This window comes from Sorex fumeus, unplaced genomic scaffold, assembly GCF_029834395.1.
Source record: "Sorex fumeus unplaced genomic scaffold, SorFum_2.1 ptg000171l, whole genome shotgun sequence".
NCBI classification, from domain to species: Eukaryota; Metazoa; Chordata; class Mammalia; order Eulipotyphla; family Soricidae; genus Sorex; species Sorex fumeus.
This window is the reverse complement of record NW_026606228.1, coordinates 7,510,611-7,535,648: the sequence shown is the minus strand read 5'-3', so window position 1 is coordinate 7,535,648 and position 25,038 is coordinate 7,510,611. Positions and strand designations below refer to the sequence as shown.

Below are 25,038 nucleotides of genomic sequence, written 5' to 3'. Positions count from 1 at the left end.
AAATTTTTGATGAAATAGGCAAATTGTTTTTTCATTATTTCTTCTGAAAGCTAGAATTTTCCTCTCTGGACACTATCAAGTCGTCATACCCTTAAACACTCCAGCAACTTAGACCATGTGTTTCAGTATTTGTCACACTTTGGTATACAGTTTTGATGATTTTCCCCCTTAACATTTAACAGTGAGCATCTCTTGCAGCCCAATGGGCAGTAAGTATTTGTAACAATGCATCAAACTTAGTCATAAAAATGTATTAACTGTTTTATTTTTGTATGTGTGTGTGTCTTAATAAATTATGTTCCTTAGGCAACTTGCTCCAGCGATGGCATGTTCCTCTAGAGTTCCAGATGACAAGACAAATGGCTAGCTCTGGTGCACCAGGGGGCAAAATCGATAATTCTGTGTTAGTCCTTATTATGGGCTTATCAACAATAGGAGCTGGTGGATATGTAAGTAGAAAAGCAGCTTGTGAACAGAAGCTGCCAAACAGCTCCCTTTAATAGACTCGGTGCTGTTCTGCTTTTAAAATTTGTGCAACTAATTTTCATTTCTCCTTTCGAAAACGTTTTCACAAGTCTTTCTTTAAAGCGCCTACTGTCTAATATTGTATGAGAGCCAACTTGGGAATGACTGAAATGTAATCTCATGTTGATCGATCTCTGCTCTTTTGACTTGTCTTTTTACTCTTTTCTTGAAAGTCGTTGTGATTTCTTGGATGTTACTCACCCACCAAATCATACCTGTGCCCTTGGATGTATATGACACAGGAACCACATCAAGTATCATTGCGGCCCCTTAGTACAATATTTGGTTTTGACCCCATTGTCAAAATACTCAGCTCCAGTTAGACTTAGAATAAGCAGAAAAACACAACAATCTTCAATCCAAAGTACTAAACGGTTTTTCCTAAAAGGAAAAAAGTTTTTTTTTCTAAAAGGAAAAAAAAAAACATTTTTTTCCTAAAAGGAATAAAAGTTTTTTTTTTTCTAAAAGGAAAAAAAACATTTTTTCCTAAAAGGAAAAACTGTCCCTGAATCTCACCAAAGACTACATTGTAGATTTAGGCTGAGTATCTACAGTTTTGGAATGTCTGAGGTGAGAAATACGATTTGAACTGCTCCAGAAGTATTACTAATACCATTTTTATCTCCTTAAATGAACTCTGATCAGCTTAGTTGGTCACAGGAATGATTCTGCAGGCGTTGGTTTTTTTTCCTGGTTGGCAGGGTTTACTGTGACTAAGCAGATCATTCTAAAGTTGGATCATGTAAGGTTGAATGAAACCAAGTTAGATTAACACCTAGTAACACCCTCAGTTGAAGGAAGCTGCTTTACTTACTGTGAGCAAATGGTAGGCTGCCGGTACAATTTTAATTCTTTCTGCAAGACAGGACCAGGAACTTACCTGTTTTTTTTCCTCCTGGATTGGGAGGCTTAAGAGGGGGGGAAAAGGGACCCGAGGGTTCTTGGAAACTACCTAGATCCTCATTGCTGACCTGACTTTCAGATGCATGAGTTTAAATCAAATTAGAATTAAGATAGCAGATATTGAGAAAGATAGATTGTTCTCCAAATCTAGAGTGAGCAGCCTTCCTCGCTGCCCCCACATTTTTAAGCACAGGGTAACCAAAAAATGCTTCCCTGCCTTTGTGAATGTTTCTTCATTAATTCTTAGTGCTTTTTCTCTTTCCCTTTTGTTTCTGTCTTGGCCTTATCTTTACCTACAGTTGCGCAGTGTCATCACCTCCGGTCCCCTTCTAGATCACTAGCGTCCACAGGTGCTTCTGGGAAAGATGGCAGCAACCTAGTGTACTTCTTAATTGTAGGAGCAACAGTCACTGGGGCAGGAGTTTATTATGTAAGATGTTTACACTAAAATATATTTTTTGGGGCAGGGTGGGGTGAGACCGTGTCACTAATGAAAACTTGACCCATTAGAACACGGTGAAATATTCACAGCATGTGCTTTCTACGTATTTTTTTAAAGGGACATTGTTAGTCACTGGGGAATGGGGGGTTGGGGAATCCTCAAATTTTATTCTTCTGGACTGATGAACTTTTTTGAGATATATCTGTAGCACTGTAGCACTGTCTTCCTGTTGTTTATTGATTTGCTCGAGTGGGCCCAGTAACATTTCTGTTGTGAGACTTTTTGTTACTGTGTTTGGCATATCGAATACATCACGGTGAGCTTGCCAGGCTTTGCCGTGCAGGCAAGATATTCTCAGTAGCTTGCCAGGCTCTCCGAGAGGGGCAGAGGAATCGAACCCAGCTTGGCTGGGCCAGTCGCTCGCAGAGCAAATGCCCTACTGCTGTGCTATCGCTCCTCTAAAAAGCATATATTTAATGGTTATTACTAGCCCTTTAAAGCTTCTGCCAGTTTCCCACTTTTTGAACTCATGTTAAATTATTATTGTGCTTCAGTGCTGTGTACCTAACAAGACAGTCTCAGAGAGACAACATGAGTCATTTAATTTAATTTATTTATTTTGCTCTTTGGCTCACACCCAATGAATGCTCAGGGGTTACTCTTAGCCCTGCACTCAGGAATTATTCCTGGCGGTGCTCAAGTGACCATATGGGATGTCCAGAATGGTCCACTGTGTGCAAGGCAAATGCCCTACCTGCTGTACTATCACTGGACCCACATGAATCATTTTGGGTACAACAGAATGTTTTTTTGGGGGAAACAATTAACCTTCTTTTATGGTGAAAAGGCATTTTATTGAATGCTGCAGAGGAGGTGCAGAGAGCCATAGAAATTGCAATACCCCCTCCCACCCTGCCCCAGCCTCTATTTCAAAGTTAATTCATTTGTCAGTGTCCCTTTGTAATTACTAATTTAGTCAAGCCAGTGGCTGAAGTGGTCCAAGCTAACACAGTCATGCAGTATGCTTTCTTAAGTGCCTCTCATTTGTAATTCAGATACTACCTTCTGAGTCTTCACTTTTCCATTTGATAGTTCTCTCAGCTTTCCCCCCACCTCTTCCAACCCATTCATTCAAAAGTAGATGTGAAGTCTTTGTGTCTGATCTTTTTCTAACAATGTAAGCCTATTTAACTTCTGGTTATGTTGCTGAACCAGAGTTGGATGGTCTCCACAGAGCTGGCCAGGCAAACCTCTTGATGCCAGACCATAGGACAAGACCAGTCATTATTGCTTTCCCCCACCTTAGAATTATCAGTGAAGTACAAGATCCTCTCAAGCCATTCAGTTAAATGCCTCATTGCCCTCTGTGTTAATCCAACCTTGGTGACAATAAGGATACTATATTACAGTGGTTTTAGGTTAAATGATAAGCTTTTGTCTACATATAATGGTTACTGATCTAATTTATTTATAGCTTCATGGGGGGTGTCTACCCAGAGATGCTTGGCTTTGCTTCTGGCTCTGTGCCTAGGGATCACTCCTGGCTCTGGGCTCAGGGAACGATATGTGATACCTGGAATTCAACCCAGGTGGTTGCATGCAAGGCAAGTATCTTATCTATTGCACTATTTCTCCAGCCCCTACTTTGTAGCTTTTATTATGCTTTATGTAATTGAAGACTTGATCTGGGACCAAAGAGGTAATAGAAAGAGTGAGGGGCTTGTGGTGTGTGGCCAACTTTGGTTCAATTCTCAGCAACATAAGGTTCCCCCAGGCACCACTGAGAGCAACCCCCAAGCATAAAGCTGAGAGTATCTGCCATGTACTACCAGGTGTGTCCCCAAATTGCTCTAAAATAATAAATAAAGACATGATCTATATTGACTTAGGTCCCCACCCTTGAAACTGTTGAATCTCAAGACATCTGTTAACTTAAAATCAGAATTTGGAAAAATCAGAACTCAAGGACCAGAGAGATAGCTTAAGCTTTGGCTTAAACTGCTTGCCTTGCATGTGGCCGATCCAGGTTTAATCCCCAGCACCACATATGGTTCCCTGAGCACCGCCAGGAGTGATTCCTGAGCACAGAGCCAGGAGTAAGCCCTGAGTATCACTGGGTATGGCCCAGAAGCGAAAAATTGAAAAGAATAATTATCTCTGCTATTAATTTTCATAAATGTATGATTTTTTTGTATTAACTTGATAGGTTTTCACATTACTAAATTGTAAATCTTTTTGCTAATTGCAAAGTGGGGCTACCAAAATACCTAGAAAAAAGGTAAATATTTAATATGTCTCTAAACTTATTTTCACATAAGAATATTTACTTAAGGGGCTGGAGCAATAGCACAGCAGGTAGGGCGTTTGCCTTGCACGCAGCTGACCCGGGTTCAATTCCCAACATCCCATATGGTCCCCCAAGCACCACCAGGAGTAATTCCTGAGTACATGAACCAGGAGTAACCCCTGTGCATCGCCAGGTGTGACCCAAAATCCAAAATAAGAAGGAATATTTGCTTAAAAACAAAATATAAAAATAGGTACGTGTATCTACAGGTAATAAATCTATGACAAACCTCATTCTTGTCCTGTCCTCACTAAACCTCAAGACATTTCTTGTTATTTTGTGGTCTGCTCTTCCTCTCATGTGTGAAGCTGTTCAAAGGTATAAGAGGACTGAGGCTTTTTTTTTTTTTGCTTTTTAAAAAAATTTTGGACCTCACTTGGGGTTGCTCAGGCATTCCTTTTGGCTCTGCACTCAGGAATTACTCCTGGCAGTGTCCGGGGAACCATATGGAATACCAGAATCGAACCCAGGTCCACCGCAAGGCACATGGCCTACCGCTCTACTGTCATTCCAACCCTGAAGCTATTTTTGGATATCCTTTTGAAGAGGAACATGACCCTGTTGACTCTTGTTAACTAGATCAAGCCTTTCTTATTTTTTATTTTGTTTATTTGATAGAAGGAGGGTTTGGAGCCACACCTGGCATTGCTCAGGGGTTATTCCTGGCTCTGTGCTCTGGAGTTATTCTCGGCAGTGCTCAGGAGACTGTGGTATTCCGGGGTTGAAACTGGGTGGCTTCATGCAAGGCAAACACCCTACCCACTATGCTATCGCTCCAATCCTTCAAGCATTTTTAAGATAATTTTTTTCAGGGGTGGGGAGAAAGGTCACACCCTGCGATGCTCAGGGGTTACTCCTGGCTCTGCACTCAGAAATTACTCCTGGCAGTGCTCGAGAATTGAACCTGGGTCAGCCACGACATGCAAGACAAGTGCCTAACCACTGTACTATCACTCTGGCCCTACCTTTTTTTTTAAGTAAAAGAATAATATTTAGGGTCTAGGTAGATAGCTCAAGATATGAGACTACCAGTCTCATCCTTGGCACTGTGGTTCCCTGAGCATCTCTAGGTATAGCAGGGGTGACCCTAAGTACTCTGAGTATTGCCCCAGTGACTTCCAGCACCACCAAGCAGAAGCACCGTCTCATTGCTAGGCCTGAGCAGCTAACCATCAGACCCACACTGCAGGCCAAGCACCACTCCGAAAGCCCCTACTTTAAAGAAACAAAGTCCAGGGGCTGGAGCAATAGCTCAGCGTTTGCTTTGTACGGGGCTGACCCAGGTTCAATTCCCAGCATCCCATATGGTCTCCTGAGCACTGCCAGGGGTAATTCCTGAGTGCAGAGCCAGGAGTAACCCCTGTGCATCGCCAGGTATGACCCAAAAAGCAAAATAAAAAAAAGTCCATTGAGTCAGGCACTTCCCTTACCTGTAACTGACCTAAGTGCTATTCCTGGCAGTGGAGCACTCACAGTAAGCCCTCAGCACTACTGGGTGTGGCCCAACCTCTCCCCCTATAAAACATTAAAATTAAAAAATATTTACTTATGGGTAAATGCTGGATTTGGATATAATGTCCAATGCCAAGATTTTTTTTTTAAATATCCTTCCTAGGCCTGGAATGTGGCTCCGTGGTAGAGCTTGCTTTGCATACCTGCTTTGCACATTTGAGGCACTGGGCTCAATCCTCCACATCCAAAAACGGAAAAAGGGAAGCTTTCTTCCTGAAATTAAGGTTACTTGAATTCAGTTTCTTTCATGAAGTCCGTGGTAAATTCAAGGAATAGCATTGCTTTTCAACATTCAGTTCTTATTTTGTATTTTGGGGCCACACCTAGCAATGAGCAGGGGTTACTCCTTGCTCTGTGCTCAAGATTTATTCCTGACAGGGCTCAAGGGTGCATAGGAGATGTAGGGGATCAAAGCCAGGTCCGGTATGTGCAAGGCAAGCACCTTACCCACTGTACTATGGCTCCAGCCTTCAATATACGGTTCTTATATTTCTACACAATTCATATCAGAGGTTGGCTGTTTCTAGGCTCATAAATGTTAGGTTCAGTTCTCAGGGTTCAGGCTCCTAATTGCCAAATGAGCTCCTCTCTAAGGGGTGAGGGCCATAGAAATAGTCGTAGAATGTGTTTCATCTTGCACTTGCAATTAATTAACTGGAATTTTACTTCACCTCACTTAAATTCTTTTCTTGTTCAACCTAAGGGATAAGAAAAAGCGAGAGCAATATACTTAAAATTAGCACTTTTTCATATCCCTAATAACTTTGGTGCTGTGTATTTTGAAATAACAAATAAACTACTTCTAAGACGAAGGCACACCCACTTTCAGTTGAAAGGATAGAGACAGTGTTCTGTTTGAAATAGATCCGGTGTATAGGCAAAGCTCTTTCACCCTGAGTTAAATATCTGAGCTCTGAAAGGATGAATAGTTCACAACTAGGATGTAGTCAACCATGTTTCATGATAACCTGAGTATCCACATGCTTGAAACCCCTATCAGGGAAACTTCTGCATGGCTTCTTACCTAGGGCCACACTGATTGGCTTCACAGCTAATATCTAGTCTAGTCCCAAGCCCCCTTTGTAAAGTTCAGCTCTTCCTGGCATTTGATTCTTGTAGCGTAAAATGTTTTCCTTTTTATCTTTAGGTATCCCTTCTCAATAAAATGTGAGGAAAATTCTTTATATAAAGCTATGGAAATCTGAAACATTTTTCTCTCTTACCTGTATTCATTCCACATCAAATAATTACACAACTCAGAATTTTTTTATACTTCTTCAAATCATTCTGAGGGCCAAAGAGTACAGCTGTAGGGCACTTGCCTTACCTGCAGCCAACGCAGGTTCGATGCCCTGCACTCCATAAGGGCCCCCGGCCCTGCCAGAAGCTCAGAGCCAGAGCTCAGAGTAAGCTCCAAGCACCACTGGATGTGGCCAAATACTAAAAGAGAAAAAAAAGAAAAAAAGAAAAAAAAAGTATTCTGCCTTCATGGTTTTAACTAACTTTATGTAGACAATGGCTTCTCATTTAAGTTGAAAGATGAACATATCTCGTATGGTATGTGCAAGCTATATAATGAAATAAAATCTCTGTTTGAACCCACAGGCCTACCTAACTATAAAAGATAACAAAAAGAGGTATAATGAAAGAATTTCAGGCTTAGGATTGACCCCGGAGGAGAAGCAGAAAATGGCTGCATTATCTGGTGAGTATGATTTTCAAATCTATGATGCAGTATATGATGGGAAAGTTATAATCAGCTTTTCATATATACTTTAGCTGTAATGAGGGTGAGATTGTAAATTATGGAAACTGTTGTATTGCCCCAGATCAGGGTTCAATTTGTTCATGTATTTGATTGGAATTTGGGATTTGAGAATCGAAATTAGGGGCTGGAGAGAGAGCAGAGTGGGTAGGACACTTGCCTTGCACAAGGTGGCCAACGGGGGTTAGATCCCTGTCATCCCCCATACGGGTCCCAAGGCCCCTCCAGAAGTGATCCCTGAGCTGAGTCAGAAGTCAGCCATGAGCACTGCAAGGTTTGCCCCTGCCTTTAAAAAGAATAAAAAGAAAAAAGAAAGATGAGATTAGTGGTCATTATGGTTCATTGTTTTTCACTCCTATGAGACAATGAAATGAATATTACATTTTAAAAGACAGGCTTGGTGAGGAACATTATTAGTAAAGAGATAGAGGATTTTTTTTTCAATGAGGGGGCGTTGTTTTGTTCTTTTTCATTTCCCTTTGGAGTTTTGCATTTTTGTCGCATTAAAGATGTATTTTTCTAAAGTAGAGCCATAGCTGTCAATTCCATCCAACATGACTGGCTTGATTTTTTGAGAAAGGACTGTTTTAATCCTTTAATGAGCCCCACATCTCTGTGTGGGTGATTCACATTGCTTTCTTCAATAATCCTGCTTTATTCTTGATCATTGTATAATTACCCCCAATTGACCTACGGGGCTCTCTCCCCGTTTATTGCTAACAAAGGGTGAAACTGAACTTGCTATTTTCTGGTTGTAATTAGGAAATTAATGGGGAGGGCAGGATCCTCCTAATATGTACTCTCTAATATATTTCGGAAACATTTAAGCAAGGTGCTAGTTCTAACAGACTAATAAATGAACAGAATTGGCAAAATCATCTCTTTTTTCATATTTCTCTGAGCTTTTTATTGTGAGGATCCTTTGACTATTGTTAAACATTTCAGGGTTGGTTATCTTTCGGGGGTTGGGCTAGAAATGGAAAGCTGAGCATCAGGTTTATCCCAGAGTGTTTTCAAATCTCTTTCCTGAAGTTATCCTGACTTCTACAGGTTGTTTGAGCCTCCTGCCTGGTCTCACAGCCTGGCGGCCTTTGTACAGCTTACACAGTTGCATCTTTCCCTGCCCTTTCGGAACCTAGAGAGGGGAATTCTGGGTAGAGATAGAATCCCCAAGGATATGGCTTTTTTATTCTATGACTTCCAAATTTGACCTTATGTGAATGCTTGAGTAGAACCATATTTTGCCATTGAACTTAAATACAAGTAATTACTCAGATGAAGGTGTGTAGGCCTGCTATTGAAGAAATCATACTGAGAGTGCAGTAAAACTTTTTAGAAATGCTAAATCTGAGAATGCGTTTTCTGGGCCAGAGAGATAGCACAGTGGGTAGGGCGTTTGCTTTGCATGCGGCCAACCCAGGTTCAATCCCCCGCATTCCATATGGTCCCCCAGCACCACCAGGAGTAATTCCTGATTGCAGAGCCAGGAATAACCCCTGAGCATTGTGGAGTGTGACCCCCAAAAAGCAAAAAAATGCATTTTCTGTTCAATGTTATTGCTTTAGTCTTTTTTTAATGAAGTTATTCATGATTTATCACATTCAGTATACCAACATCAATCCCACCACCAGTGTACCTTCCCACCACAATTGCTTGCAATTTTCCCAACCACCCCTAAAGCCTGCCCCTATAGCAGGCCCTGAATATTTTATATTGCTTGTCATAATTCATTAAAAATGACGACAAAATATTTCCGTAGAAGAAGGTGTGTCAATATTTTTGTAGCTTATCATAGAGCCATTACATTCTTGTAGAAGAGATTACTAACACTTTGTTACCTTTTAAGTCTTGTTTGTTTATATTTTCTTAATCGAGATTGGTTGCCCTCTACTTTATATCCCATCCAATGTGGTGTGCTACTCCTGGTTTATCAGTAGTGTAGAGTTTGAGATGTTGCTCCATGAATTTAAAATTTTTGAATGAGGTAATACAGACAGGGTTAAATTTAATTTAACGGGATGGTGACTTTGGGTGCCGAGACAGAGCCTGGCATGGGGTCTTGAAGCTTTTCTGCAATTTGTTGAGTCTCTCCAGAGACTTCTGAGTCCCTAGATCATGGCTAATTAGTGAGTTTATTTGGCACCAAAGGCAGCTCATGGGTGTGGCCAGCAGGCTTCTGAAAGTCCAGGGTGATGTGGGGAGGTAGCCCATCCCTTACTCCATGTGAGCCTGGAGATTTCAGTCACAAAACCCACATACCTGAGTTTTTGAATGGATCCATTTCTGGATGAGGCTCATCCTGAGCAGTGAAGTCCAACCATGAGCATGGTGGAGATTGTGGAGTGTGGAGAGTTTTGGCTGCTAGGGCTCTGTGTGAGTGGGTGGTAGGCTCGCCCACCCCTTTCCCCCCAGGTGCCCAGACAACTCAGCCTGGTGCGAAGTACAGAAGCATCTCTGCAACTTGTTAATCTCTTTTGAGATTTATTTATGAGCCTCTGCATCATGGCCCGTCAAGTCATCTCTTTGGGGGGAAGGATGGAAAGTATCTTTCCCTTCTCACTTAAAGGGGATACTGCTTTTCTTATCCCATGCAGATACTGTGAAGTTTGTTCAGATTAGTGTTTGTACAATATTTTTCTGTCTTTACTATAAAGGATTGAGACTTGTGCTGGGTGATTTTTCCAATACTGACATCAGAGAATATGCCAATTCACTCTCTCGGGTCTGTTGCTCACAGATCCGGGAGGAGAGTCAATTCCTCAGGTCAGAGTACCAAGTCATGCTCCGTTCCTGCTCATCGGTGGAGGCACTGCTGCCTTTGCTGCAGCCAGATCCATCCGGGCCCGGGATCCTGGGGCCAGGGTAAGGCATTTAAACATGTTCTGTGAATACGTAGCCAAGGTGACACCTCTTTGACCTCTGCCACTTACTGCTTTGCCTCTTACAAGTATCATTATTTGGTATCTGAAGGTACTAATTGTGTCTGAAGACCCCGAGCTGCCATATATGCGACCTCCTCTTTCGAAAGAACTGTGGTTTTCAGATGATCCGAACGTCACCAAGACACTGAGATTCAGACAATGGAATGGAAAAGAGCGAAGGTGGGTGGACTTACAGAAAATGGGCCTATGGGGCAACTTTAGTTCAGCATAGAGAATGGGTCAGCACTTTGCAGGGACTGTGGGCAGTCCATGGGAGGGATGACCTGACTGTGACTGGAGTCACTAACCAGATTCTGGTAACCAGATCAGCCTAGTCTGAAAGGTCTCCTGGCTTTGATTCTAGTTAAAGTTACTTGGGTTGCAGTTTTTCTCATTAATGACCCCTTCCCTTTTTTGGTTTTGTTTTGTTTGGGGGCCATACCCAGCAGTGCTTAGAGGTTACTCCTGGATTTACACTCAGGAATCACTCCTGGTGGTGTTCAGGAGGACCATATGAAGTGCTGGGAATTGAACTGGTGTAATCCGCATGTAAGACAAGCACTCTACCCACTGTACTATCACTCTGGCCCCCTCTATAGTGACTTTTTTGATGCTGGGCAGAGTTGTACTTATTGATCTGCTTACTTCACCCCTACTCTCATGTTTCATTCCCTAACAGGTTACAGGCTTCCAATTATGTTAGCTGCCCCTTAATATCTCATGGTTAAGGCCCGTTCTGGACAGGCTATGTGAATACCAGCTCCTTTTTTCCTTTTTTTTAAACTGAATCACTGTGAGATACAGTTAAAAGGTTCTTCATGATTGGGTAATACAATGTTCCAACACCCATCCCTTCACCAGTGTACATTTCCTACCCACCAGTGTCCCCCAGTTTCCCCACAAACACTTGCCACCTTGACAGGCACATTCCGAAGTTCAGTGGTTGCACTTACAATCTCATGTTTTCAGCGTTGTTGAGTTTGGTTATTTGTTTGTTTGGTCTTTTTGCTTTTTGGGTCATATTCGGTGATGCTCAGGGGTTACTCCTGGCTCTGAACTCAGGAGTTACTCCTGGCGGTGCTTGGAGGACCGTATGGGTTGCTGGAAATCAAACCCGGGTTGGCTGCATGCAAAGCAAATGCCCTACCTGCTGTGCTATCACTCCAGCCTCAGCGTTGTTGAATATATAACTTGTACCATATGGAATGCTGAGGATAGAGCCTGGGTCAGCAGCGTGTGTGGCAAACCCCATTCCCGCTGTACTATGTCCCATACCCTCCTGGTGATTTCTTTTCTTTTTTTACTGAGTCACTGTGAGATAGAGCTACATAGCTTTTGTGATTAGGTTTCATTTATACAATGTTCCAACACCCATCCCTCCACCAGTGTACATTTTCCACTACCAATGGCCAATGTCCCCAGTCTTCCTCCTGCCATGCCCCTCCCCTCCGTCCCCAGCCTGCCTCTGTGGCATGCACTTATGTCTCTCTCTCTCTCTCTCGCTCACTCGCTCTCTTTCTTTCTTTCTGGGCATTATAGTTTGCAATACAGGTACTGAAAGGTTATCATGTTTGTCCCTTTATCTCCTTTCAGGACTCAGTTTTTGTCCAGAGTGATCATTTCTAACTGTCTTTGTCATAGTGGTCCCTTCTCTGTTTTGTTTTGGTGTTTTTTTTTTTTTGCTTTTTGGGTCACACCCGGCAATGCACAGGGTTATTCCTGGTTCTGCACTCAGCAATCACCCATGGCGGTGCTCAGGGGACCATATGGGATGCTGAGAATCGAACCCGGGTTGGCCGAATGCAAGGCAGATGCCCTACCCGCTGTGCTATTGCTCCAGCCCCAGTCCCTTCTCTGTTCTAACTGCCCCCTCACCCCAACCCCGCAACTTGTGGAAAGCTTCCAACCATGAACCAGTCCTCCTTGTCCTTGTCTCTACTCTCCTTGAGGAATACCAGCTCCTTGAATGTTTCTCTGTTATCAGTTTGAAACAACCCTAAATCCAGCGCAGGCTTTCTCAACCTCAGCACTGTTTATATTTTTAATTTGTTTGGAGGCCACACCGGGGGTACTCAGGGCTTATTCCTAGCTCTGAATTCATGGGGTCACTCCTGGTGGACTCCAGGCACCATATAGTGTGTGCAAAACAAGAGCCTGACTCACTGTACTATCTCTCCTGCCTTTGTTTTGGGGCCACGTGCAGCAGTGCTCAGGACTTTCTCCTGGCATCGTACTCAGGGTTCACTTCTAACACAGCTTAGGGGACCCTGTGTGGTGCCAGAGATTGAATGCAGGTGAGCTGAGTGCAAGGCAAGTGTCCTACCCACTGTGCTGTCTCTCTGGCCCCACTGTTGCCATTTGGAGCTTGATAATTCCTTGATTTGGGGACTGGCTAGTGTATTATAGGATATTAAAAAGCATACCTGCCTTCTATTTGTCAGATAACAATAGCATCCCTCCCCTAAGCTTCTGTAGCCAAAGATATCTCTAGATATTGCCAGATAGGCTAGTTGGCCCCAATTGAGAAGCACTGGTCTAAATTACCACTACGTTGACCAAGGGTTTAACTCAAAGGACTGGAATGGATGCAGGAGCCCTGGATTCAATCGCTGGCACCACATAATCACCCAAGCACCACCAGGAGCAATCACCAAGCCATGCATAACCCCTGAGCACCACTGGTTGGGCCCCTCGGATTTATTTTTAACTTATTTTAAGTACCACCATTGTTTGTAATATAAAGAAACACAGTAAGAGTATAACAAACAGCCCATAGCAACAGAAACTGAGAGCTGTGCTGCAGTAGGAAGATGGAAAGAGTTTTATTACCTCCACGGCGCAGGCAGGGCCGGGGGGGAGTTGCTAGTTGTCCCAAGTGCGTCTGACATTTTCCTACTCTTCTTTGTACAGCATATATTTCCAGCCACCTTCTTTCTACGTCTCTGCTCAGGACCTGCCTCACATTGAAAATGGTGGCGTAGCCGTCCTCACTGGGAAGAAGGTGAGCTAGTGGGCTACTTCCTTTGTCAGGTTCCACGTACACGTGTGTGGGGACAAGAAGTGTGGTGACCTGCTACCATTTGCATCTGCCCTGTTTACCGTCATTCATCAAAAGGAGAATTTAGTCATTTAGTCATTTATGTGTAGTATTGCCGGCCTGCACAGCGGAGTGGGTCTTTCTGAGGAAAAAGAACTGAGCTCAGATTCCAGAGGAGCGTGCCAGCTAAACTTTTCCCAGGGAACTCAGAATCACTGGGGGTGGCCCTTGAAGCTATTTCCTGTGACTTGTGCTTCTGTCCTTCCTATTATTCTCCACCCACCCATCTTTGCCATTAGTGATGACAGGACCTATTCAAGATAGCAAAATAATCCAGGCATGCCTTTGCGAGATCCAAGGAGGCTTGTTTTGTTGTTGTTGTTTTGTTCTGTTTTGGGGCCACACCCAGCGATGCTCGGGGTTACTCCTGGCTCTGCACTCAGGAGTCACTCCTGGTGGTGCCCGGGGGACCTTACAGGATGCCGGGGATCAAACACTGGTGTGCACTGGTGTGCAAGGTAAGTGCTTTACCTGCTGCTGTACTATCGCTTCAGCCCCCAGGAGGAGGTTTTTGCATTTTCTGGATTTTGATTTTGTTAATGGGACAGTTTCTTGGACTGGGAGTGAATATTTTGCACATCAGAGGCCAAAGTTTAATCCGCAGCACTGTACACTCATCCCCTTCCCTGCCCCCAAGCCTCTGCAACACATGCATTGCAGGGCAAGGCCCAAAAAACTTGCAGCAGGACCTGGGGCGATAGTCCAGGGGGGAGGACATTTGCCTTGCAGGCAGCTGACCCAGGTTTGAACCCCAGCATCCCATATGGACCCCCAAGCACTACCAGGAGTAAATCCTCAGTGCATAGCCAGAAATAACTAACCCCTGAGCATTGCTGGGTGTGACCCAAAAAACAAACAAACAAAAAAGAATCTTACAGCATGATCATGTTTTAGGAAATGCCTGACTCATTTTTGGCATTGCAGAGTTAGAAAAGAGACGACTCTTGCAAACAGCATAAAGTCACAGGGGTAGATGGCAGTTGGACAGAAGCTAGAACCAGACAGAGAACTAAAGGCAGTCCTTTCCGGATGGGCCCAACAGACCCATGCTAGTGGGCTGCAAGGCAGGAGGTAGCAGGAGAGGGGACATGAGTGGATGACTCACCAAGGAAGGTTGTAGGAGAGGGAAGGAATGGCAGGGCCAGAGCTAGAAACAGAACAGAGATGACATCTCATCCCAAAAGCTAGGAGAAAGGAAATAAAATTGTTTTGTGGGGAAGGAGGAGGCCTCCCAAGCCCTGCTCAGGATGCCTAGGGCCACCCACTGGCTGTTGTTTTTTTGTTTTGTTTTGTTTTGTTTTGTTTTGTTTAAGAGCCACACCCCTAATGTGCTCAGGGTTTTCTTCTGGCTCTGTACTCAGGCATCACTCCAGGTGGGCTTAGGAGACCAGATTAAGGGAGGAGTGGGGTGTGAGGCAGGGATCAATTCCAGGTCAGCCATGTGCAGAGAAACCACTTTACTCGTTGAACTATTGCACCAGTCATCGCTGATGACTATCAGCCAGCCGGACCATCATTTCAGCGTAAGGACCTGAGGATGCAGTGCTGCTCAGACTCTGCAGTGCTGATGATCCCTGGGCCACAGCAGTGCTAGGGTCTCCAGGGCCATACCCAGTGGTACCCGGAGGCCTCCAGGTTGCACCAAGTGATACTTATGCACCCATGCAGTGTCGAGAGTTTAACCCAGGTTGGGTGCAGGCATACGACATACCCACTGTATTATCTCCTGGTCACAGTAGTAAAGTTTTTTACTCATGGGTTGGATAACCAAGGAAGTTCTCATCTAATGGCTTCACTTATTTTCTCACATACAAAGAAACTAAGATAGGGTGGGGGGGAGGGAGAGAGAGAGGATGGGGAGAGAGAAAGAAGAGAGAGGGGAATAGAGAGGGGGAGAGAGAGAGAGAAAGAGCAGTGTGTCAGGTGCTTGCCTTGTGTGTAGCTGACCAGAATTTGATCCCTGGCACCTCATTGAATCTCCTGAGCCCCATCAGGAGTGATCCCCGAGCACAGGGCCAGGAGGAAGCCCTGAGCACAACCAGAAGTGGACCCCCAACCAAACCCTAGGGTATCAAGTGGTTGACTGAGAGAGCAATGCAGGGTTCTGTAGTGGGATCAGATTGAAGAGGGCGCTTACCCAATTTACAGTAGACATGGCTGCGGCCAGAGCGATAATACAGCGGGTAGGGCATTTGCTTTGCATGCAACCGACCCGGATTTGATCCCCAGCATCCCATATGGTCCCCCAAGCACCACCAGGAGTAATTCCTGAGTGCAGAGCCACGAGTAACCCTTGAGCATTGCTGGGTGTGACCCCCCCCCAAAAAAAGCACAAAAATATTTTTAAAGTAGATGTGGAGGCTGGAGCGATATCATAGCGGGTAGTGTGTTTGCCTTGCACACAGCAACCCAGGTTTGGTTCCCAGCATCCAATATGGTCCCCAGAGCACCACCAGGAGTAATTCCTGATGCAGAGCCATTAGTAATGCCTGAGCATCTCCGGGTGTGACCCAAAAAGCAAATTAAATAAATAAATACAAGTAGGCATGACTAGAGGCTGGAGTGATATCACAGCAGGTAGGGTGTTTCCCTTGCACACAGCCAACCCGGGTTCAATTACCAGCATCTCATATGGTCCGCTGAGCTACCACCAGGAGTAATTCCTGAGTGCAGAGCCAGGAGTAACCCCTGTGCATCACCAGGTGTGACCCAAAAAGACAAAAAAAGTAGACATGGCTAGAAAAACTGCTTATCAGTCTGATTTTGGTTTGTGTCTTTGCCCCTGGAAAGCCCAGTCAGGTGCACCTGACACTATATTCCTGCCAGTACTGCCCTTGTCAGAGCATTTTATTGTTTTGCTTTTCGGGTTACACCCGGGGCACAGGGGTTCCTCCTGGCTCTGCACTCAGGAATTACCCCTGGTGGTGCTCAGGAGACCATATGGGATGCTGGGAATCGAAGCGGGGTCGGTCGCATACAAGGCAAATGCCCTACCTGCTGAGCTATTGCTCCAGCCCCTCATCAGAGCATTTCTTAGATTTCTGTAGCACTGGTTAAGTTCTCTGTTGGGGCCAGAGAGAAAATGAGCAGGTAAAGCACTTGCCTTTGCATGAAGACAAGTTGATTCGATTCCCAGCACCACCTATTGTCCCATAACACAGCCAGGAACATTAGAACCAGTAGTAGTCTCTCAGCACTGCTGCATGAGACCAAAACCATTTAAAAAGACACAGTATATTGGGACCAGGAGTAAGTGCAATGGGTAAGGAATGTACCTGCCCTGGGTTCCATCCCCACGACCACATACAGTTTTCTGAGCATAGCCAGGGGTGATCCCTGAACACAGAGCCAGGAATCCACCTTGAGCACAGGTAGGTGTGAACCCCCAACCGGTAAATAAGGAGCACATGTTGCCCACAGTAATGTAAAGGCAGGGGGTTGGAAGGTATCTGTTTCACAATATCTTGTCCCCAGTACATAGAACAATGCCTGATGCATAGTAGCTGCCCTCATAGCTGGTAAGGACTGGGACAGAGTGTGGAAATCCAGTATTTGGCTTAAAATCCTTTCATTATAAGGCGTAGGGTGCAAAGGAACTATGGGTGCTGGTAAGAAAAACAGTTGAGATGGTCACCATTGGCCAAGATTAGTTCTCAGGTAACATCTTACCAGCTGTCAGTAAAAATTGAAAGCAATGATTGGTGACAACTGCCCTGAGTGACGGATAAGACAGGACAACTAAGAAAGCTGGAAAGATGGAGAGTTGTAACCAATGAGTGGAATATTTAAGGTAGAAGTTGAGACTGCTTTTTTTTTGTTTGTTTGTTTTTGTTTTGAGCTACATCTGGTGATATTCAGGGGTTACTCCTAGCTCTGCACTCAGGAATTACTCCTGGAGGTGCTCAGGGAACCATACGGGATGCTAGGGATCATTTGATCGGGTCAGCTGCATGCAAGGCAAACGCCCGCTGTTCTCACTCCAGCCCAAGTCGAGGTTTCTGGGAGAACAGTAGTCTGATGTGATTCAGAGAGAAGGTGTGGACCAGGTTTCAAGTGCTTCCGTGGGAGGAAGTGTGGCCAGGGGATGGCCGGATAACAGTGTCTGAAGGAATACAGGTTGATATCTCTGGGCTTGGGAGTTGAGGATACAAGAATCTAGAAGCACCATGAGGAACTGTTATTAGTAGTGTTGTAAACCAATTTTTTTTTGTTTGTTTTTGTTTTGAGCTACATCTGGTGATATTCAATAGGAAATACAATTTAAGAAATAGATAAGTACTGTAGCACTGTAGCACTGCCCTCCTGTTGTTCATCAATTTGCTCGAGAGCGCCCAGTAACATCTCCATTTTGAGACTTGTTACTGTGTTTGGCATATTGAGTACATCATGGGTAGCTTGCCAGGCTTTGCCATGCGGGTGAGATACTCTTGATAGCTTGCCGGGCTCTCCAAGAGGGGCGGAGGAATTGAACCCAACTCGGCCAGGCTGGCTGTGCATAAGGCAAACGCCCTACCGCTGTGATGAAATAAAATAGCTATCGGGGGCTGGAGCAATAGCACAGCGGGTAGGGCATTTGCCTTGCACGTGGCAGACCCGGGTTCGATTCCCAGCATCCCATATGGTTCCCCCAAGCACCGCTAGAAGTAATTTCTGAGTACAAAGCCAGGAGTAACCCCTGTGCATCGCCAAGTGTGACCCAAAAAGCAAAAAATAAATAAGTAAAAAGAAAGAAGGAAGAGTTTCAGAGAGCCCATCCGGACAGCCTCTTATGTCCGTTTCCTCAAATCTGGCAGGGATTTTGACTGTGTAATGACTTACTCTGCTGTTGCCTGCTTAGGAGATGATGCCCTCTGACGAAACTGGATACCAGAAGCTAGTATCAGTGGTTACCCAGAAATAGACTCTGCTGTTTATTCTCTTATTTTGACAGTGGGGTGGGTTTGGGCCATACCCCAAAGTGATCAGAAGCTCCTGCCAGATCTGTGCTCGGAGCTCGCTCTAAGCAGTGCTCAGCGAACCATGTACTACCGAGGATTGAGTCAGAGTTCGCCACGTGCAAGGCAAGTGCCTTAAGCGCTGTAACTGTCTCTTTGGGTTCCAGAAATAGATTATTTATTTATTTATATTTAGGTTTGGGGGAATCACAGCCAAAGGTGCTCAGGATTTACTCCTGGTTCTGTGCTCAGGGACCACTCCTGTTCAGGCTGTTGGGACCATCCATGGTGCTGGGGATCACTCTAGCTTAAGGACTAATTCTTGGGCCTGGAGACATTTTCCAGGGGTTAATGCGCATGCTGTGCATGCGGCCAACCCCAGTTTGATTCCTGGCACCTGGTCTTCCAGGCATTGCCAGGTGTAAAGCTGATAATCCCTGTTACCATAGCACTGCATTCTTGGGGCCTCACATTGAACTACTGAACCAGTTGGCTGAGATTTGGCGAGAGGAGCCCAGGGACCCCCTGGTAGCCTTTGGGAGCCGTCCTCCTCACCCCTGCTGCCCCAGGGAACAAACTCTCCTTGTGCTGACAGCGAATTAGGTTCTTTCTGAGGCTGCTGGAAATGTTTTGGAATGAGCTGCACAACCCTGTGGTTATACTAAAAACCACGGAATGGTACACTGTAAAATGTTGAAATTTTTCCCCTGGCACATACTCCAAGCTGAGGAGTGAAGCCCCAGCCAGCGAATTTGCAAACACCCCAATGAAAGCAGTGCAGTGCCGTGGTGTGTGTGTGGCAGTAGCAAACGGAAGGGGGTGATTATCAGAAAAGGGTGAAGTGTAGGGGGGGCGGAGCCATAGTACAGCAGATAGAACTTTTGCCTTGAACATGGCCGACCGAGGTTCTATCCCGAGCATCGCATATGGTCCCTCATGCACCTCTAGGAGTGATTCCTGAGGATAGATCTAGGACTAACCCCTGAGCACTGCCAGTTGTAGTCCCAACCCCCCCCCCAAAAAAAAACAAAAAGACAAGCTTTACATTGGATGGGATGTAAAGTAGAAGGCAACTAATCTCGATCAAGAAAATATTCACACACAAGGCCTAACCTGTAACAACATGTTAGTAATCTCTTATACAAGGGTGAGATACGACAATCTTTACACACTTTCTTCTAAGGAAATCTTTTTTGGATTTTTCTATACTTGTTCACAGTAATTTATTACATTTACTATTCCAACAAGAAACCCACCACCATTACACCATCTCACCATCATATTTCAAATGTTTCCACCCTGACCCCCAAGGCCTGCCCCCAAAGCAGAACCTAAATAATTAAGGAAATCTTTTTGGATCATTTTTAGTGAATTATTCATAGCAAGCAATACAAAATAAATTATTTTGGGCTTGCTATTGGGGCAGGCTTGGATGGTGGTTGGGAAAATCGGAAATAATGGTGGTGGGGAGATGGAATGGTGGTAGGATTTGGTGTTAGAATATTGAATAATAAATAATCGTGAACAACATTTTTTAAAAATAAAATAATTTTTTTAAAGAAAAGGGTAAGCTTTAGAGGCTGTAGACCCAGTAGAGGAGGTAAGGTACTGGTTTTGTATGTGGCCAACCCTAGTTCAATCCCTGGCACTATGTATGGTTCTCCAAGCACAACCAGGAGTGAACCTTGGGCACAGAGCTAAGATGCAAGCCCTGGGCACCACCAGATGTGGCCAAAAATCAAAATATCGCCCATAATAATAGTAATAATAATAATAAATTGAGATGGTGACCTTCGTCTATTATAGCTCAGGTAACGATCAGGCTGGCTTAGCTTTATGTCTTCTTGTGTGTACACATCAGGTGGTACAGCTGGATGTGAGAGGCAACATGGTGAGACTCAATGATGGTTCCCAGATAACCTATGAGAAGTGCTTAATTGCAACAGGTGAGTGTTCCTGGCCGTGGCTTTCTTCCCTGATCCAGCCCACACTGCTTCTATTGTAAAATACCTCACCTCAGGGCTTGAGCATCAGTACATTGTGGAGGACATTTACCTTGCCTGCATCTGACGTGGGTTAGGTCCCCGGCACCCCATATAGTCCCCCCAAGGCCTGCCAGGAGTGATGCCTTGAGCATAGAGCCAGGAGTAAGCCCTAAGCACCTCACGGGTGTGGCCCAAAAACCCAAAAGAAAAGTCTGGGGCTTGAGTGATAGTGCAGCAGGTAGAACGCTTGCTTTGCATGTGGTCAACCCAGGTTTGATCCCCAACATCCCATATGGTCCCATGAGCCCTCCAAGAGTAATTCCTAAGTACAGAGTCAAACCTGCACACGAAAACAACAAATAAACAACACTTCCCTCCCCCTGAAAAATAAAAGTCCTTACTTAATCTAAAACACACCAAAACCCCAATGCTAAGGAGTGGCAAAGGTCTTGTCTTAGTGCAATGGCAGCTCACTGTGGCCTTCCTGGATGAGCCTTGCTTTCCTTCCTGAAGAGGGCATGGATGGCTCTTGAAGAGGATTGCCTCTTTGTCCCTTGCCTGCTTGATTAGCTCTTACCCTCTGCCCTCTACCCTGAAAGCGACAGACCCTTGGCTCTGTTGCAATTCCAGTCAGTAGTCAAGAGGAGACTGAAGTGGGCGCATAAACAAACTGGAGCCACGCACACCCGGCAAATCCTCAAAGAAAACAGGAGAGTCAAATTGGAGCTCAATTTCTAATTTTTTGAGAATTGTCCATACTGTTTTACAAAATGGCTGAACCAGTCAGAATTCCCACCAGCAGTGAAGGAGGGTCCCTTTCTCGTCACATTCACGCCAGCACTGGTTGCTTTTGTTCTTTTGGATGTGGGCCTGTCTCTGTGGTGTGAGATGATATCTCATTGTTGTTTTGATCTGCATCTCCCTAATGATTAGTGATGTAAAGCATTTTCTCATGTGCCTTTTAGCCATTTGGAGTTCTTCTTTGAGAAAGTTTCTGTTCATTTCATCACCCCATTTTTTGATGGAGTTGGATATTTTCTCCTTGTGGAGTTCAACTAGTGCTTGAGCTCCCATTTGATCCAACAATACAATCCCTGGGAATATATCCCCGAGATGCAAAAAAGTATAGTCAAAATGACATCTGCACTTGTATGTTCATTACTGTACTTCTTCACAATAGCCAAATTCTGCAGAAAACCCAAGTGCCCGAGAACAGATGACTGGTTAAAGAAACTTTGGTACATCTACACAATGGAATACTATGCAGCAGTTAGAAAGGATGAAGTCATGAAATTTGCAAACAAGTGGTTCTACATGGAAAGTATCATGCTAAGTGAAATGAGTCAGAGAGGGACAGACATAGAAAGACTGCACTCATCTGGGAAATATAAAGTAACAGAATAGGAGACGAACACCCAAGAATAGTTGAGATAAGTACCAGGAGGTCTGTTCCACAGCTTGGAAGCCGGCAGCACATGCTGGTTGAAAACGCGGCTCAGATAGTGAAGGGAACACCAAGTAAAGGGTGTTTGGAGGACTCGCTTTGGATGCGAGATGTGTGCTGAAAGTAGACTATAGACCGAACACGATGGCCACTCAATACCTCTATTGCAAACCACAACACCCTAAAGGAAAGAGAGAGCAAAAGGGAATGCCCTGCCACAGAGGTGGGGTGGGGTGGGGTGGGGTGGGGTGGGGTGGGAGGGATGGGGGGTAGGAGGGCTACTGGGTTCATTGGTGGTGGAGAATGGGCACTGGTGGAGGGATGGTTACTTGATCATTGTATAACTGAAACCCAAACATGAAAGTTTGTAAGTAAAAAAAAAAAAAACAGAAAACAGGAGAAGCTGAGATGCCAGGTGGCTGTCCCAGGGAGGGCAGGCTTTCTGAAGAGCGATTCTCAGTGGGAACTGTTGAAAGCCTACAGTGCGACCGAGGTGAAAGCACGCGCTGCACAGCACTACCTCTGAGGGGTGAGGGGGGCACTGTTTGGGGCATCGTGTTCGGCCATCGTGCCTCTTGCTTGTGCTAAAGGACTTTGCCTCCTTTTCTTTTCTAGGAGGCACTCCAAGAAGTCTGTCTGCCATTGATAGGGCCGGAGCAGAGGTGAAGAGTAGAACAACCCTGTTCAGAAAGGTAATTGTCCGCTTTAGTGCTTTCATTGAGTCAAGTTGGAAGAGGGAGCATAAGCTTGTGGTCCCCAAGTACTCACCCAGCAGTTGGGAGATCCAGCTCCTATTTCTGGCTCTTCTGTGGGCTTGCTAGTCACTTGCACAAGTCGCTTCCTCTCTTTACACCGCAAATACCTCACTCAAGGGTTGTGAGCTCCTGGGAGAAAAAAAAATACATGCTGTGTTTTTATTGCCTGCTATCATTCCTTCCAGTTGCCCTGCAATAGTTGTTTTTTTCCCAGTGCCTTTGAGTCATTGAAATGCCTCCGTAGCCTCTTGGCAAATTTCATCGCAAGTGCTATTCTGGAAACTCTAGGGAGAAAAAAGCAAAGTGGGAAAGGAAGGCGGAGGGGGTGTTGCTGCTTAACGTTATTCTCGTGATAACTGCTGAAATTTCATGGGCCATTCTTAGTGTATATTTGAAAAGACTTGTAATTTTCTTTGTTTTTGTGGGGGGTGGGGGGAGGTTGTTGTTGAGTCACATTGGGCAGTACTCAAGGCTGACTCCTGGTTCTGCGCTCAGGAATCACTCCTGGAAGTGCATGGGGGAAAGTACGGATGCCAGGCATTGAAACCAGGTTGCCACATGCAAGGCAAGTGCCTTATCCGCTGTACCATCACTCCAAACCCTGTGCTCTTATTAAAAGTGCTTTATGGTGGGGGGTGGAGCCATAACTTACTGAGCTCAGGGGCTACTCCTGACTTTGTGCTCTCTCCTGGTGGTGCTCAGGGCACCCTATGCAGTGCTGGGGATTGAACCGTCATATGCAAGGGAAGCACTTTATCCCCTGCACGGTTTCTCCAGCTCATGTAAGTTCTTGTTAGAATAGTTTGTGACCTTCAGCATAGTTGGCATTTGGAACCAGATAACTGTTTGCTGTGGGGGCTGCCCAGACATTGCAGGACGTTTAGTAGATGCCTACAAGCTGCAATTGATGGCTCCCTATGTGGCAGGCAAAGATGTCTACAGATAGTGTAGTGAGGACGGCACTTGCCTTGCACGCAGCCAACTGTGCTTCTATCCCTGGCGCTACCTGTGGTCCCAGAGCACTGCCAGGAGTGTTCCTTCAGCACGGGCCTATGGTCCCTGAGCACTGCCAGGAGTGTCCCTTGAGCACGGAGCCAGGAGTAAGCCCTGAGCACTGCTGAATGTGACCCCAAAATAAAGCAAAAGAAAAAAGAACATGTCTCTGGACTTTGCCCAGGTCCCTCTGGGAAAGGGGGGGACAAAAATTGCCCCCAGATGAAAGCCACGGTTGCTAACCAGTTTTATCATGAAAAATGAAATTTACATCGATACCATAGAGGCTGGAGCTATAGCACAGCGGGTAGGGCATTTGCCTTGCACGTGGCCGACCTGGGTTCGATTACTCCACCCCTCTCAGAGAGCCTGGCAAGCTACCGAGAGTATCCTGCTCACACAGCAGAGCCTGGCAAGCTCCCCGTGGCATACTCGATATGCCCAAAACAGTAACAACAAGTCTCACAATGGAGACATTACTGGTGCCCGCTCGAGCAACTCGAACAATGGGAGGACAGTGCTAGAGTGCTACCATAGAGGCTATTACTGTGCTGCTGTTTTAGATGGATATTTTTGTCAACAAATTACCATTGTCAAAGATTTCCAGGCAAGTATTTTTTGTTACCATCCTCTGCCCCTTTGGGACATCAGTGGACTAAACTGGTGTGATCCTGCAGATCGGAGACTTTAGAACCTTAGAGAAGATTTCCCGAGAAGTCAAGTCAATTACGATTATCGGTGGTGGCTTCCTTGGTAGCGAATTGGCCTGCGCTCTTGGCAGAAAGGGTGAGTACTGAAGGAAATAGGATGTAGTCGGGGGAGAGGGGATACCTAGATCACCCTTGACCCCAGAATATAGGGAGGAGAAGGACAAGAGCAAGAAAGAAATCAAGGTAGGGAAGGAAGAAGATGAGAAAGAAAAGTAATGGGGGATCAGGGGTCAGTGGCTTCGGGTGTATGGGTGACTTGGGAGAGTGGTGCAGCTATATACCCAAAGCACAGACTCAACAACACCGAAAGCTCAATGAGGTCTAAGCTACAACCACAGAACTTTGTAATGCACCTATCAAGGTGGCAGGTGGGGGCGGGGGAACATGGGAACAGTGCTGAGGGAAGTGAACATCGGTGGTGGGATGGGTGTTGAAATACTGTAGGCCTAACATTCAGCTATTGATGAATTTGTAAATCGGTTCTTTTAAAAATACAATAGCCAGAATCTGGAAAAAACCTGAGTGCCCAAGAACAGATGACTGGTTAAAGAAACTTTGGTACATTTACACAATGGAGTACTATGTAGCTGTTAGAAAAGATGAAGTTATGAAATTTACATACAAGTGGTACTACATGGAAAGTATCATGTTAAGCAAAATGAGTCAGAAAGAGCGGGATAGACACAGAAAGATTGCATTCATCTG

General features: G+C 45.1%; 1 protein-coding gene across 2 annotated transcripts in view; it reads left to right on the top strand.

Moving 5' to 3' along the window:
* AIFM1 (apoptosis inducing factor mitochondria associated 1) overlaps window positions 1-25,038 on the top strand; it is a 51,629-nt gene that overhangs the window by 12,021 nt on the left and 14,570 nt on the right. Inside the window, exons 2-9 of one of the 2 annotated variants that reach the window (XM_056107740.1) lie at window positions 307-449; window positions 7,335-7,434; window positions 10,232-10,356; window positions 10,465-10,595; window positions 13,326-13,416; window positions 20,308-20,392; window positions 22,491-22,567; window positions 24,301-24,409. In XM_056107740.1, the coding sequence (XP_055963715.1) occupies window positions 307-449; window positions 7,335-7,434; window positions 10,232-10,356; window positions 10,465-10,595; window positions 13,326-13,416; window positions 20,308-20,392; window positions 22,491-22,567; window positions 24,301-24,409 (861 nt within the window). Of the gene's footprint in view, window positions 1-306; window positions 450-1,727; window positions 1,859-7,334; window positions 7,435-10,231; window positions 10,357-10,464; window positions 10,596-13,325; window positions 13,417-20,307; window positions 20,393-22,490; window positions 22,568-24,300; window positions 24,410-25,038 lie in introns of both variants that reach the window. The other variant, XM_056107741.1, reaches the window with a different exon arrangement.